The following is a 16275-nucleotide window of genomic DNA, read 5'->3' as shown; positions in this document are numbered from 1 at the left end:
GCGGGATGCCCCGCCCACTGCGGGCGGAACCATCCGCAATATGGAGGGGGGGAAAAGCTGCGCGCCACGCCTGGGATGAGGCTGTCAGAGCAGCTCCGCTTGTTGGTGGGTGGAAAAGCGGGCGAGGCGGTGGCTGGGTGAGGTCAGTGAGGGCTCGGTGGTGCAGGGAAGCGTATTGGGAAACACGCATCCCCCTCGTTAGCGTGCAATGGGGCGGCCCGGCCGCGGCCGCGTCACGTGGAGCGCGGGGTGGGAGGAATGGAAGGCAAAGAAAGGAGGTCACGTGATCGCGGCGGAGGGGGCGGGGCTGAACCACGTGGGGCGACATGAGCCTATGGCGAGCGGGGGCGGGGCCACGTGACAGCACGCACGTGTTCCGGTTCCGGGTGCGGGAGCGATGCGGGGCCCGGCGGGAGCGGCGCGGGGAGCGGCGAGAATGAAGGCGGGGAAGAACGCGAGGAAAGCGTTTAAAGTGGTGAAAATGGCGAAAGCGAAGACCCCGAAGCGAGTGGCGGCGGCGGTGGACCAGGCGGCGGCGGAGGCGGCGCAGCGCGCCCGGCACCTGCGGGCACTGAGCGGGGCCTCGGGCGCCGAGCGGGAGCTGGAGGAGCTCGTGTTCGGGGACAGCCTCAACGTGGAGGAGGACGAGCTGCTGCGGCGCCTGGGCGGGCCCACGGAGGTACGGCCCAGCCCGGCACGGCTCCAGCCCGTGGGGGCTCGGGGCTCGCCCCGCTCTGCCTCGCCTGGGTTGGTCCGAGCCCCGTCCCCGCTCACACGGGCCCCGCTGGTTCCTTCCAGGTTGCTGCCAGAGAGGGGAAAAGTGTCTCAGAGGAGTCCAGCGATTCGGAGGTAGAAAATGAAGCAAAAGGCAACTTGCTGCCCAAAAAACCCGCCTGGGTGGATGAGGATGATGAAGCTGAGGAAAAGTGAGTCCGGGTTTGCAGGTGGGAACTGCATATCCAAGTTAGTAATGACTGTAAGTGCCTTTGGTTTGAACGTTCTTTGTGTTTTTTCCCCCTCTAGTGTTGACATGACCCATAAGTACAGGAAAGATTTCATGAGAAGTGATGCTGAGAAGACACTTACTAAGAAAAAACTAAAAAGAAGACTTGAGGAACAGTGAGTTTCTTTAATGTTTTTGTAACTGCCTTTATTGGGGTGAGATCATTGATCTCATTCATGCATATCAATATCTCCAAGGTGGGTGTCATAGGGTGGTGCCAGACTCTTTTCTCTGATGCTCAGCAGCAGCACAAGGAGCAATGGCCATAAACTAAAACACAAGAAATTCCACCTCAACATGTGAAAGAACTTCTTTCCATGGAGGTGGCAGAGCCTGGAACAGCTACCCAGTGGTGCTGTGAAGTCTCCCAGTATGGAGACATCCCAAACCCACCTGGACATGTTCCTGTGTCACCTGCACTGGGTGACCCAGCCCTGGCAGGGGTTGGACTGGATGATCCCCAGGGATCCCTTCCAACCTGAATGATTTTGTAGATAAAATACATTTATGTGACATTCAAATTTACTTTCCCCTTTATCTGCTGTGTTAGTGTGGCCTCTTTAAAGCCAGTGCTTACATTATTTGTAGTGTTTTTAAATCCAGAATAATACTAAGAATAATAAATAAAATGTGCATTAGCATTATCTAGACTAATTTGTTTAATGCTTGTTTCAGTCGAGGTGCACAAACTAATTTGACCAGAAACTGTGAACTCTTAAAACTTAAGAAATTTAAAAAACTTGCATATTATTCTAAGCATGAGTATTCCTGCGAGATTGTGACTGTGCTCATTCCAAGTGCTTAACTCCAGAGAGGGAAATTACTTTCTCACAGAAGTTATTTTTTTTTTCTCTTTTCACTTCTCTTGCAAGGTTTCAGCAAGCCATGGGAGGAGTTCCTGCCTGGGCTAATTTAGAAAACAAGAAGAAATCCAAAAGGACTTCGAGTGATAGTAAATAATTCCATTCCTATTCTAATAAGTGATTCTGTGACTCTTTGTTCATTCTATTAGAAAATAATTATTTTTGATGTTTTCTCATTTTCAGTAGTGTGATAATATGCTGTGTAAGTCACCTTTATTCCTTCCTTCAGTGTGCTTTGGTCTTAATTAGTTTTGATAAGGGATTTGTAGGTTTTGATGTGGCTGTTTGTGCAATTGGCTGTTTCCATGTGCTTTGGTTTAATGAGGTGACAGTGATGAAGATGATGATCTGCTGCGCAGGACTGGCAATTTCATATCGAGCTCAGAGTCCCTGCCAAGAGGAATTTTGAAGGTAAAGACAAATTTTATCTTTCCACTTCAGTTTGACTCGTGTGCACACTTTGTTGTTGCTGTGTAAAATCAGTGCATTTGTTTTTTCTGTAAGTAGAAGTTCTAAAGGGTAAGTGTTGGACAAATTGAGTTATTTCACATGAAAGCATGAAGCAGTAAGTTTTTAGAATTGAGAATTGTTATGCACTCTGAAGAAGCACCTTGTAGCAGGATTGTAATTTCTGTGTAGGGAGCTTGGAAGTCTCCCACAACTTTGAAGGTACTTTGAGAAGTGATAGGCTTAAGTGAGTGTTTCTTACACTGTCTCTTCTACAGCTGTTTCAGATGGGTCAGAATGCAGCCTGTTTTACACAGGTGGTAATTTCAGAGGCAATAGGCTGGTGAGTTCAGCCCCTGTTTGCGGTGGAGCAGCTCCCTGAACTGGCCGTGTGTGCTCTGCTTATATCAGACTGCCTAAAGGTTCATCATAGGGGCTGAGGTCCTGCTCTTGTAGCATAAAGAGTAATTACATTGGCTTTTCATCTGTATAAGTGATTGTTTGAGGGGTTTTTCTGTTTGCTCTGTGTTGCAGATGAGCACCTGCCTGCCTGCAAACCAGGAGCGCTTTGCCAACGGGAGGCTGGTGACGGTGCAGTTCCATCCCTGTGCTCAGGTGGTCATGACGGCGGGACACGATCGCTCCGTGTCGCTCTTCCAGGTGAGGAGGTCCAGCCTGAGCTGAAAATGCTGACTAATGCAGAACCCTCCTTTTATGAATATACCTGAAATAGACTGGAATGACAAACTTTGTTTTGCTTCTTCCTGTGCACACAGGGTTGTAATGTCTGTGGTTATGTTGGAAATTCCTTGGTTAAAGGCAGCTTGGAAGAAATTTCCATCTGTGACTACATATGTAACATAGAGACAGTATAGGCAAATTTAGTTCTATCAGTTGAAGATAGAGATGACCTCATCACTGTCTAGAACTACCTGAAGGGAAGTTCTGGCCAGGTGGGGGTTGGCCTCTTCTCCCAGGCACTCAGCAATAGGACAAGGGGGCACGAGCTCAAGCTCTGCCAGGGGAAATTGAAGTTGGAGAGCAGAAAAAATTTCTTTCCAGAGAGAGTAATCAGGCCTTGGAATGGCCTGCCCAGAGAGGGGGTGGATTCCCCATCCCTGGATGTTTTTAAAGTGAGATTGGCCGTGGCACTGAGTGCCATGATCTGGTAAAGGGACTGGAGTTGGACCAAGGGTTGGACTTGATGATCTCAGAGGTCTTTCCCAACCCAATCCATTGATTCTATGATTCTAAGATTGTTTTTCAAAATGTTTGGGTTTAAGGTTTGCAGCTGATGAGGACTAATGAGGTTTTCTGATCATAAGTTGTTTGTAAAGCCTGTGGTGTGTGCAGCAGTCCACTTTGATTTAAAACTCTAATATTGCTGTGAACTCATATTGGGAATGGAGAGGCTGGGCTGCAGCAGGGACGAGCTCATCCTGAGACACTGCTCTACTCCTCTGAAAAGTAAAGGTCTTAACTCTATTTAGGAACTTTCAGCATGGCCCATTATCAGTGAAATGTTCAGACACAAATGGAATTTGATATTCCTACAGGGCTGGAGGATAAAACTCCAACAATTCCAAGCAAATATTTCCATTTAGAGAAAGTACAATAGTAGTGATTCCTTGAACAAAGAATGGGCAAGACAGGGAAGGACAAGGGGTGTGAAATGTATCCAGGAAGGCTGGAAGTGTCTGTTATATAGGGTGAGGAGCCAAGAACCAGGTTATTTGTGGAAGAGAGGAAGAGTTTAATGTTTCAAGGTGGTGTACCTCTTACTGTTTGAGTCTCTTGTACTGGGTGGTTAATATGATTTTTCTGTGTGAAAGTATTTGGTGTGTTCCTGAATATGACAGCCTGGTTTGTTTTCTTTTTTGAAGGTGGATGGTATAAGGAATCCAAAAATACAGAGCATCTATTTAGAGAGCTTTCCAATTTATAAGGCTCGTTTCAGTGTTGATGGAGAACAAGTTATAGCCACTGGTACTCACCACAGCATGTTCTTTGTGTATGACATGATGGCTGGAAATATCATTCCTATACCCAAAGTACGAGGTAGGTTTTGCAGTGCTGTGAGTGCCTGGGTGGGGTTGAAGCTGTCCCAGATAGAGATGGCACATGAATTTGCTTTAAAAGGAAGTGCAGTGAATTGTTGAAGGTTATATTTTTAACTGTCTTCAGGGAAAAAATACCTCTAGTTTTAATTTCTCTGGGATATTAAATGTTAATTGTCACACATGAACAAGGTTGTGTTTGGCTTTACTGTGACAGTGAATTACAGAAATGAAAAGGTGAAGTGGAGTCAGGTCTTAGTCATATTCATCACACCTCTGAATGCTGAGGCAAAAGAATAAATTATGCCTATTTCAAGTTTTGAATCTTTTTTTAAAGGTGTGGAGGAAAAATTTCTCAGAAACTTCGAACTCTCTCCAGATGGATCATTTATGCTGCTAACTGGAACCTCAGGTTACCTCCACTTGCTCTCAATGAAGGTAATTTCTCTTCATGGTTCATGTAGCTTCATTTTCTTGATGCCTTTTCCCTTTGGAATCTGCTTACATTTCATCTGCAAAGCTTTCAGTTGAAACAAAGGTATGACATACTCTGACAGCTCTCAAAAATGTGCTGCTGACTCAACTGACTGCAGCTTTAGAGGATTATTTTGGGGTGTCTGAGAACTTGTTCTGTTCTGCAGCTCTTTGGGGCTGGTGGGACTCAGGGCAGGGTTTGGAAAAAGTCGTGTCAGTGTTGCATTTCAGCTTTGTGCTGGCAAGAGGAATGGCCTCAACATGGAAAGAGGCATCTGGGGGTGGAAGGAATGCGGGGTTGCTTTTTTGGGAGTCGTGCTGGTGCCTGCTACTGTACTGTGTTCAGGAATCCTGCCAGATACTGTGATTCATAATGCACAGAGACATTTTTTCAGCAGAATTCTAAAATGCCATATGATGGCAGCTGGGTTTGTTTTAAGCTCTTAGAAGGGAAGATACTTTTATAGAAGGGAGTTCAGTTCTGTTGTATAACTGAGATCTTTCAGCAAAGGAGCAAATGAGTGTTTGTTGGACTCAGGAGCTTGTGGTCTGGTCTGCAGGCACTGAAATGTTGATGCTGTTCTCTGAATGTCAGGGTAGCTAAATGAAAATTTTTGTGGGACAGGAAACAACTTTCCTACAGACTTTTGGCAGAATCACTGTCACCATTGTTCTTCATCCTATAGACAAAGGAACTGATCAGCACCATGAAGGTAAATGGAAGATGCACTGCAACTGCTTTCACTCCAGACAGCAGTAAAATATACAGCTATTCAAGTGAGTATTCCAACAGCACTAATCCCTTTAAATTGCACAAGTTCGAAAAAATAATTTATTGTTTTACAAAGATAATTAGATACCTGATGTCAGTATCTGACCTAAAAATACAACCAAAGGATACATAATGAAAAAATGGAGTTAACTATTTTGATATACCTTCTGTCGTTTTGTTTTTTGATAATTGTGCTACATTTGTTAGTTGTAAATGAGCTAATAGTTGTCATCTAATGAAATTTATTTAAACAAAATAGACAAGATATTGTGTATATATGGTTTCTATAATCTCCTTCATTCTGCAACCAGAGGAAGGCGAAGTTTTCATTTGGGATGTGAGAAGCAGGAGGTGTCTACACAAATTTGAAGATGAAGGTTCTTTGGAAGGAAAGTGCATTGCTGTTTCAAAAAACAACCAGTATGTGGCATGTGGGTAAGTGACTGGGATTTGACAGCTTCTTCTGATCTCATTTTGGAGCTCTTCAGTGAACTTAATGGTAGCTGGTGAGAGTAGGAGCATGATTTGGTTCTAATAAACTTGTAGTAGATGAGAGTCAATGAATATTGCCTGCTTTATGATAATAATTTAATTTTTTCTATATGAGTATACCACAGTACATCATACCAGCATCACTGCTGTTGTTTTACTGTTGCCATATACGGGTTCATCAGTTAATTTTGAAATCACAGTGACTGAAATCATGATTTCTGTAATATGAATGTTAATTCAGGGTCTTTCCCCCTTTCCAGTTGCAAGAGTAGCACATGAGCTTTTGAAAAGATGCCTCAACTCAAAGCCACAGGCTGAAAGTGTTTCTCCAAGTGTATTTAATGAGGTGCAACTTCAGCCAGTGATTCTTTTAAATGAGACTAGCAAATTAATACTTAAGAACAGTACATATTTTCTTAGCCCACTGTAGAACAGGATTTTAAAGTGAACTTACTCTACAGGTATAAAAGCCCCCCAGCTGAAAGCTTGAAATTCTTTCAGAGTCTTTTGATACCAAGCTGTCATTGCTTTGAATTCATTTTGGTAAGAGATGGGCTCATCAAGACTCTCCATGGTTAAATGGGCCTCTTTATACATAAATAAAAAAATAATCAAAACCTAAACTCCTTCACTAAATCCTGTTAGAAACTTCAGAGGAAAATCAAGCTGCAAACAAAATACTGTCATAAGCTCCAGCAGAGAATTGTAAATTACGTTTTTGGGTGAATTGTGGCTATAAATAACACGATGGTATGTACTGAAATGTTACTTTTTGGTATAATTTTTGTTATTTCTTTCCTTAGTTCATCTTCAGGGGTTGTAAATTTATACACTACTGATGTCTGTCTCAAGGAAACCCGTCCCAAACCAGTTAAAGCCATAATGAACCTTGTGACTTCTGCCACCTGTGTGACCTTCAATCCCACCACAGAGATTTTGGCAGTGGCTTCCCGTGATGCTGATGAAGCTGTGAAATTGGTATGTTCAGCTTCCTTTAGTGCAGGCTTTTTCATATCTTGATAAAAATACTGCTGCTGACATAATAGAACTGATATTAAGCAGATATGGATGATGCAAAATGTGCTGGACCAACCAGATCAGGACATGTACAAGATACTGTACATTTATAAGGGTATAAGATTATTTTCTTTAGTGAAGTTCTGAAAATAGCATCTTGTCTGTTTTACCATTTCCCTTTTCAAAATCTTGGAAGTGTTCAAGGCCATGTTGGATGGGACTTGGAGCAGCCTGTGGCAGGGGGTTGTAACCAGATGAACTTTAAGGTTCCTTCTAACCCAAACCATTCTATGATTCTATTTCAATGCTGTAAATACAGCTCAGCAACAAACGTTCATTCCTTTAGCAGCTGGTAACTGTAACCATCTCACTGTGGGTTTTTTTCATAGCTCATTCAAAATTTTGCCAGCTGTGTTAGAATTTTGGCCAACAGTGGAACTATTGAATTCATTTGAGTGTGTGGAGGCCTGTTTTTATTGCTTAAAGAGAAAAGAGTGGCAATAACTGGCTTCATAGTCCTCCTTTTCTCCAGTAGAATTCTATATATATAGAGTCATGTAGGGTGGAAATAAAACTAAACATTTGAGCTTAACATTGACCTTCAATTTTAAATTTGTACTTCAGTTTTATTTTTAGTGGCTTTTTCCTAAGTGTAACCTCTGACCTCTTTCTCAATAGGTGCACATTCCTTCATATACTGTATTCTCAAACTTCCCAGTGTTCAGAAGAAAACAAATTTATCTTGCTCAGTCAATGGACTTTTCTCCCAGAAGTGGCTATTTCTCTGTAGCAAATAACAAAGGCAAAGCCTTGTTATTTAGGTAGGTATCAAGTCAGGCTCGTTAATCTCAGATAACATGTTTATATTCTGTAATATGGGGGAGATGACTGTGAAGTGATAAGGTTTGACTTCATGATTTAAAAATTTCACCTAATGAGTTAGTGCAGTGTGGAGCTGGTTTTCCCTTCTGAAGAAGGAGCCTTGTTTATTGTCTAATTACAGAGTACAGATTGTTGCAGATGGTCCTGTCAAAGCTGTCAGTGGCTTTTCTTCTTTTCCCTGCTGGTGTGGTCAGGAGCAGTGATAACTCTAAGCAGGAATATTTGGAGTTTTTTAAACTCACAACTTTGTGATACTTGAAAAACTTTTTAGGATGATATTTTAGTGATTTATGAAGTCTGACAGGGAGAATTTACAGAGAGACACCTAAATAAGTCTAAAAATGCCAATAAATCTTGTGATTTGTCCTTTATTTGAACTTGACTTGCATGTTTTAAAGGCACTTCCAGTAACTCAAACATGTGAATAGTTACTGCTCTTAACTATGCTTGGGTTTCAGGTTAGCTAAGAATATTCACTGACCCTACTGAAGAGTTGTTATTTCTTTATATTCTTCACTCAAAAGATGACTGAGAAGTTTTAAGTCTGTCTCAATGTTTTTTTTCTTTAGGCTGAAACATTATTCATCTTTTTAAAAGAAGATCCAGGAGAAAATGGACCAGTAACTGAGGTGAAAAGAACTGTTGACAACATTGTCTTGAGGAACCTTGTTTTCATTTTGCTACTTCCACTTCTTTATAGATGGCAGGAAGAAATTCCTAACACTGTGTGACCTGAAACTGCTTTGGATCACTTATGTGGAAGGATGGGCTGGAGTAGGGCTTGCCTGGTCGATCCCAGCTTTTCTAATAATGCTCTTGCAGGGACTTGATAGTTGAAGTAGAACAGGACTGAGCCGAAGTTAATTGACAGCATAATTGATTACATTTAAATCAGACTCATAGCAGTGTTGTTAAACTGGCAGATACTTGAACTTGTGTGAGCCCACATGAGTCTACATCATTTCAAGTTCAGATTACACACATTACTGAAGGCTGAAGCTTAGTTTGTATGCAGATACGATTTTATTGAACACTTAAACATCATGGGAAACTGGAAAGACCTGTAGCCTTGACAGCAATACAGTAATTCTGTTTGACAAGAAATGTGTTATGATGGGAAAATGAACTTGTTCAGACTGGAAGCAGGTCTGGCTGCTGCTTGCTAAGCTTGCATAGAATTTTGTGATGGCTCAATGTTTGGAAGGTACTAACAACATTCTCTGTACTGGTCTTTCCTCAGGTGTTGTAACCTGCAGATATGAGTATGCTGACAAAATCAAACAAGTTTTATTTTACATGGAAGTTACAAAATACTACTAGAACATCTGTATTTTTGAATGTTGTTTTTTTAATAAATATACCTGATACGTTTCCAGGCAATTTCTTTCAACTTTTCCCAGTGCTTTGTGTTAAGCTCACAACGAAGATTTTATTGCTTGGCACCCAAGCTGGTGATTTGCAGAAATGCTTAAGTGTCTTTAATTATTATGAGCATGTGAAATATTCCAATGCTGAAAGATAAAGCATTGGTTTTGTGTAAACTGACCTCTTGTTCTATGTATTCCTCATGAGCTTTTCCATCTGAGCTTTTCCATCAGCCAGTTATGAAATTCTTATGTCATCAGAGTCACCCATCAGGAGGGTCTCTGTTGGAGCTGCTGCTGCTGGTTCTTCATCTGCTGCCAAATCCTGCACCTCTCAAAGCTCTCTTCCTCAAGTGACCACCTAGTTCTGCTTAAATATGTTAACAAGGAGTTGACTAGGAATCTGCTACAATGCTAACCCTGCTTTGGGATTAAATTGTGACTAATATGTCTGCCCACTTGACACAAGGGAGCTTTTTTGGGCAGTAACAGCAGGAGCCAAAGTGCCCCAGTAACCAGCAGTGAAGTCACTAAGCTTTCAGGGAAAGTGGCATCACAGAAAATGTGCTCTGAGCATAAGAAAAATTAAATTCTATAACCATATAAAAAGTTTTCAATACACAAGCCCATTGTTAAATTCTTGTCATGCTGTTTAAAAAAAAATAGTGTGTTTTCTGATGTAATGGATTTTTGAAATGGCTTTGCCAGTGATTCATTTTAGGATGAGAATTTGAATTCACAAGCCTTGAAAAAGGCAGAATGTGCTCTGGAGGTGTTAAATTGAATACAGTGTTTATGCTCTTTGCAGTGCTTAAACTAAACTAAAAACCCAAGGATGGAAGAATAAAATTAAATCATAAGCACACTTTATTAAGGTGTTTGTAGGATTCTTCTGTTACAAATGTGACTAAAATCTGTCTGGGACTGACACTTGCATTTCAGAAATCCAGATGCTGGAAGTGGTTTCTTACCTCACTAGAGGGCAGCCTGGCCTTGCTGTTGGGAGGTTTGGCTGTTGGGTGTGACTGAACAGTTTGTCCCATCACAGCTCTGCTGATGGGAGAGGGTTTGGTTGTGGTTAGTAACATCATTCATCTTTTCTCAGTTTCTGTATTTTACCAGGTTTAAGTAGTGTGACTTCATCCACAAAATTATATCATTTCAAATCAAAGATTTCCAAAAAGGTAAATAAAAGATTTCCAAAAGGTATATACCCTGTTACCAAATCTCATTGAAGTAGCTCTGAAGGGTTTTAATACCATTTAATCTACTCATTCTGATACTGTTCCACTGCTTGCACAGTATGGGCTTCTGCAATTTACCCATTTAAAAAAAAATCCCAAAATCCAATGACTTGCTATACATTGGCATTGTATACATTGCTATACAATGCCAATGTATAGCAAGTCATTGGCAGAGCTGGAAGTAGAAAGTGGAAATTATTGGATCCTGGACTTGTTTAGTTTGCCTAAACACAATAAATTGTGCTGGTTTTCCTTGCCCATCCTGCTTACTGCTGCTTGTAAGAGTTCCAGATTGGATGGAGCAGGGGAGTAAATGGAAAAGGTGTCATAAAACTGAGGTGCTGTTTACTCTTGTTTCACTGCAAATTACTTCAAATAGTGGCAGGCAGGAAGGAAAGAGTAAACATTTATTTCTTGCAAATTCTATGGTGTAAGTTGCAAGTTTTAAGTTCTGCTGAGTTACTACAGTGTGGAAATGTTAAAGCTTTGTACTAAGTATCATCATTCTTGTTGCATTTTTGTCTTCTGGAATACATAACTTACTGCCCCATCCAATATGAAATAGGAAAGACTTTTGCTCTGAGAAATAAAGGAAACCTCAAGGTACTTGTTGCATTCCATAGTGGGTTTTGAGCAATGACACTTCCATGTACTGAGCAGGTCTTAAAAGTTGGGTGATATGCAAGAAGCTGAAACTGTTACTGCTGTGTCTGGGGATGTTTCTTTGGAGGGGGATGAATTACTATAAAGTACACACGTTGCTGTATTATTGTTCTGGAAAGCTCAGCTCTTTGTCAGTTTGCCATGTGTTAAGGGTACTTAAGCTTCTGACCTATTTAAAACCTCTGTATTTAATTTATTTAATTCCTTTTTTCCTACTAGGACTTTTTTTTCCCCAGCATTGCTAAGCTGAAGTTCTTTTAATGAATTATTTCTCTGCTTTTCCTCTCCTTCCATTCTCCTTGGCAAAATAAATTTTATTGATGTAGCCCATGAAAGATTTATCAGGGCAGCCTTTCCCCTCCAGGCTGTGATCTTGTCCGATTTTGCAAGCTAAAGAGAATTAGTCTGGTTGGTGCTTAGAAAGGAAACCTCCAAGAACAAAAAACCTGACTAGATGTCAGAGTAACACTGGGTATTTAGAAGATTATAGGGTTTGCAGCTAAGTCTGTCATGAATCTGCTGTTTGACCCTGCACCTATCCAGAACTGTGTTTGTGGTGCAGGTTTAGCAAATTCTTAAAGGACTGAATGATTATTTTTTTCTCCTGTGTCTCTTTCAATATCCAAGATTGTTGCTCTCAAAACTATCTGGAAAGTTACAGTTCTGTGAATCTCTTCCATGTGGAACTGTTTCAGCTACTGCCTGGTTTTTCCAACTGTTGGGGGATGAGACACCAAATGAGATTCTCCCTGTGGATGTGCTGGACCCATCCAGTGGCTGTGATGGTCATGGCACACCTTGAAAATAAGCTGGTTTTTTGCCTAAGGAAGCTTCTCAAAGTATTTGAAGGCCTTTGGGGATCCTCTAAATGCCTTTTTTGCTCTAATTTGTAAGATGCAGAGGGAGGATGCATTCTCTGGAGTGTCTGAAATCAGTCTGTCCAGGGCTGTCCAGTCCCCTGGGGGTCTCACAGGTGCCCAAACACCAGCACTGGCTCTCACACTGAATTCTGCTGTGTTTGTGCTGCATTTCCTTTGGGCAAACAGCAGCAGCAACGTGCTGGGCTCTTAATGACACATTGCTGTCTTTGGCTGGATTTCTTCTCTTCAAACTGTGGAGCAATGTGATTGTTTTTTTCTGCAACAAAGTGTCTCTTGGGTACTCGGATGTTTTTGTCACAGTGAGATGGCAGTTCAGTCAAACCCACTTTGGAACACTAATAGAGGCAGTTGCTCCTGTGTACTTTCTTCCAGTTATTAAAACTATGCAAGTTATACAACTTATTAAATTGCTTTGAGACCCCTTAACCTGAACAAAATCTTATAAGCTGATCAGATGCTTGAAAGTGGCTGCAATATGATTTGGTTTTCATAACAGAGACTGAAATTGTGCTGGAGATCTCACTCTTCATAGTATTGTATTTTGCACTTAAGATTGTCTTCACTCTGTGTGTGAAGTATTGAATATCTTATTATGCTTAAACACTTGGGAGGAAGAGCTGAAGCAGAGGGGAGTTTGGAAATGTGGTGCAGAAGCCTTTTCTTCCATATCCTCCCTGTTGCTGTTCCCTGCCTTGTCAGAAGATCAGGGATCTCTACTTATCATGGGTTTAGTTTGCATTCTATTGTATTTTCAGTCAGTTTCTGCTGAATTGAGACTGACTTAAGAAAGTGAGCCCAGTGAGATGTTTTTAACAGATATACATGGATAGGAACTGGAGGGAGTGGAACTTCAGTTTAGGATCTTTGAACACACGTCCATTTTATGAAGACTGAGTTACTTCTGCAAATCCTGATGCACTGTACTGTTCAGCTAAGGGTCTGTATCACATGCTTAAACACAAGGGTTCTTTGTTCCTCTTTAATCCTTGTTTTAAGCTTTGGATACATATTTCAAAGTTACTGGAAGAGATAAGGTGTTCAGAATATTTACAATTCAAAAATAATTGTTCAAAAGCTTGCACAGTCATTCAAAACCTCAGGAACTTGCTGTTCATGAAATTGTTTCTGTTCCTTGGTGAAAAACTATTAGCTCTGGTATACTGAGAGAAATTGCATTAAGAATTAAATAATTAAGCCATGTGGTTTGGTTTTTTCCCCCTGTAGCTTCTCTACTGAATGCATTACTCTGACTGTACTTCACAGCTGCATTTTCCTTCTTTGGAGGATGTTTACCTTCATTTGCACAAAATGGTACGTGACAGAAATCCCAGCCAGGCCTATTTGTGCTCCAACAAACCTGGGAGACCATGCAAACTACAGTTTTTCTGGGTGAGATTCTGCAGAAACCAGCTCAGTTTGTTGAAGCAGCAGTTTCTTCATGGATTGGAAGATCTGAACTGGGTTGTAGAAATAAAAATTATGCCCCCTGTGCACAGATTCCTTGTGGGACTTCTGCTGAATATTGAATTTGTGCTGCCAAGAGTCATTCATAGCTAAATGCAAGTAAGTATCTGTTCCCCTGTGGGATGGTTGTTCCCACTCTGTCCCAGCTGTATAATGCTTCAATGAGAGAAGGCTAGAGGGAAGATCACTGCAGTGTGAGATGAACTGATTGGAATTTGGAAATGAATGGGCGGCTCTGATAACAGGAAATTCAAGGTTACATTTAATTGAGGACACCCAAGAGGAGGTTGGTTACATATCACAGCAAAACGACATGGAATCCGTGAATATGAGACAAATTTGTGTGAGTTAATTTTGTGTGTAACAGCCATTATTGCTCATGAAAATATTTATGTCTATATTAACACAAACTAGTCTTTCATCTGCATAAATTTGTCTAGCAGAGTCAGGCCCCCAAGCTGCTTTTAATAAGTACAATGGAATTCCTGGGCTGTCAGTTCTCCCTCCATGTTGTGCTGGAGTATTTCAGCTGTGTATGGCACCACACTGAGTGAAGCACAAAGCAAAATGCTGTGTTCCAATTAACATTCATTACTGTAAAAGGTTGACTCTTTTGGGCAGATACTTGGCCAAAATTGAGCAAATCTTTCATAAAGTTTTCTCTCTTGAAAATGAAGGAACATCGTTGGACAGAGCTGTGCTGATTTTCTATCCTTGAATTTGCCTTGGCCCGTTATAATGGGATAAAATGACTTATTCTGGCATAATTGTGGGAAAGAATAGAGACTGTACTTGGGATCCCTCAAGTGTGCAGGTTTCACTTACAGAAAAAGCCAAGATTGAATGCTGTTTTCCAGCTGAGTGGAAAAGCCTTTTTGTGTGACTCTCATTCCTGGTTTAAGTGATGTGTGACATCAGCCCTGATAGCAAATGGCTTACTCTAAACTTGCTGAGAAATTCAGCAATACACAGATTATAATGGGGTCAATCAAAAGTTTTAAATTTTACAGTTAAACTTCCCAAACAGACGTATGTAACTTTGGGGTTAGTCTAAGCTGTTGGAGATTTGAAAGCTTTTTTGAAATTCAGGACTATAAACAAAACTGTTGTAGGATGGGGATTATGTATCTTATTTTCTTCTGGTTTTTGAAGAAATGCTGCAGCTTCACACTTCTCCCCTTGGAGTGTTGTGAAGCTGAGTCTGTGTTGCTCACATTGCTCAAGGTGTTTGCATGAAAGGCAGGACAGGCACAGACTAACAAAGGTGAATCCAAAAAGAAACCAGTGTTTTGCTTAAAACTCATCCTGTTGTAATACCCATTAATTTAATAGCCATTTGTACTTCTTGCAGGTACAATGTCCACTGGATAGATGAGAGGTGAAGGTTGTATGTAATTCCAGTCAGTGTCCTGGAGCCCAGCAAGGCAAAGTTAGGGAAAAATGTTCAAGTGCTGTTGGATTGGAATGTTCTGTACCTGAGTGTGGTGATCAGAAGGGCTTTGTTAAGGCAAGGAATCAGGCATTGTAAGTAATACCAGGCTCATCTCAGGGGTGGGGGAAGAAGTCCAGAGGTGAAATGAATTACATGTTGAGTCAGAACTGGGAATTTCAGCTTAGTTTTTTGATTTCCTGTCAATTTTTTTTCTTTAAACACTAGATTAGCTTGTGTCATTGAAGGCTGTGCCTTGTTCTGCTCCTGCATGCCTGCTATTCTTTACTGATTTGCAGTTCTTGAATGATACTGGAGTTATTTCATTGATTCTCCAATCTGTTCTTCTTCCCCAGACACTTAAAAGTGACTGTGCTGATGAGATTCTGGGAAGAACACTAGTTCTGTGGGAGCTGACATCTGTATCAGTGTTTTGGGCTAATCTGTCACCTTTGGCAGGTTTCTGCAGAGATGCTCATCTTGCAGAAGTTCAGGTTGTTGCACAGAATTCAGTCTTGCACAAGCATTCATAGGTGGCTCTGGTGGATACATGTGAAGGCACAATCCAGGAACAGGGATGGGGAGAAATAAACACAATAGTGTAAAATTTTACATGGTAAGGGCCATGTAGAAATAACTACCTTTGTTTTAAATGAAATAAATACCCTGTTCTCTGTCTCATAGTGCTAGAGCTGCTTTTGATTCTGAGGCTTTTTCTAAGGTCCTAAACACTTTGTAACCATCTGTCTTGACTCTGTATGAGACACATGAAATAAAGCCTTTGAGAGATGGAAAAAAATGCTCCCCAAATCTCTGAGAAGCAAATTTGTACACAAAGCCTGAAGGAGACTGTATTAGCTGTCTGGCTTCCTGTCAATAAAGTGAATTCCAGTGATGTCAGGGGTAAGTCTGATAATTAGGGTCCATGACACACACAAAAATAGCAAGATTACCCAGCAGCTGGCAAAAAGTCTGGAATAAACTGTCTAAGAGAGTTTTAATCTGTGACAATTTGTGCAGGCTGCAAGACTCAAATCATAATTTGAAAAAAGTGTTCAATAACATACAATCAGCCTTGGACCTATTGCTAAAATAATTACTAAATCCTTCTCTGCTAATAATTACTATATTGCTTCTCTGAACTTGGGATGTTGCAGTAAACAAGTACCTCATTACAATACACACAGAGTTGGGCAGGATGTTCCATACTCTCCCACCTCTAT

At 41.1% G+C, this 16275-nt stretch overlaps 1 protein-coding gene across 1 annotated transcript; it reads left to right on the top strand.

Moving 5' to 3' along the window:
* The first annotated feature begins 326 nt into the window (after window positions 1–326).
* Window positions 327–11322, top strand: UTP18 (UTP18 small subunit processome component). The gene is given in 14 exon segments (XM_071573785.1): window positions 327–387; window positions 390–679; window positions 799–926; window positions 1024–1119; window positions 1876–1955; window positions 2192–2277; window positions 2848–2973; window positions 4197–4371; window positions 4708–4808; window positions 5531–5621; window positions 5928–6051; window positions 6912–7086; window positions 7804–7946; window positions 8577–11322. Coding segments are annotated over 14 exon segments (1701 nt in total). The 3' UTR covers window positions 8602–11322.
* Window positions 11323–16275: the final 4953 nt, after the last annotated feature.

Source organism: Pithys albifrons, chromosome 19 (assembly GCF_047495875.1).
Source record: "Pithys albifrons albifrons isolate INPA30051 chromosome 19, PitAlb_v1, whole genome shotgun sequence".
NCBI classification, from domain to species: domain Eukaryota; kingdom Metazoa; phylum Chordata; class Aves; order Passeriformes; family Thamnophilidae; genus Pithys; species Pithys albifrons.
This window is presented reverse-complemented; position numbering and strand designations above follow the sequence as displayed.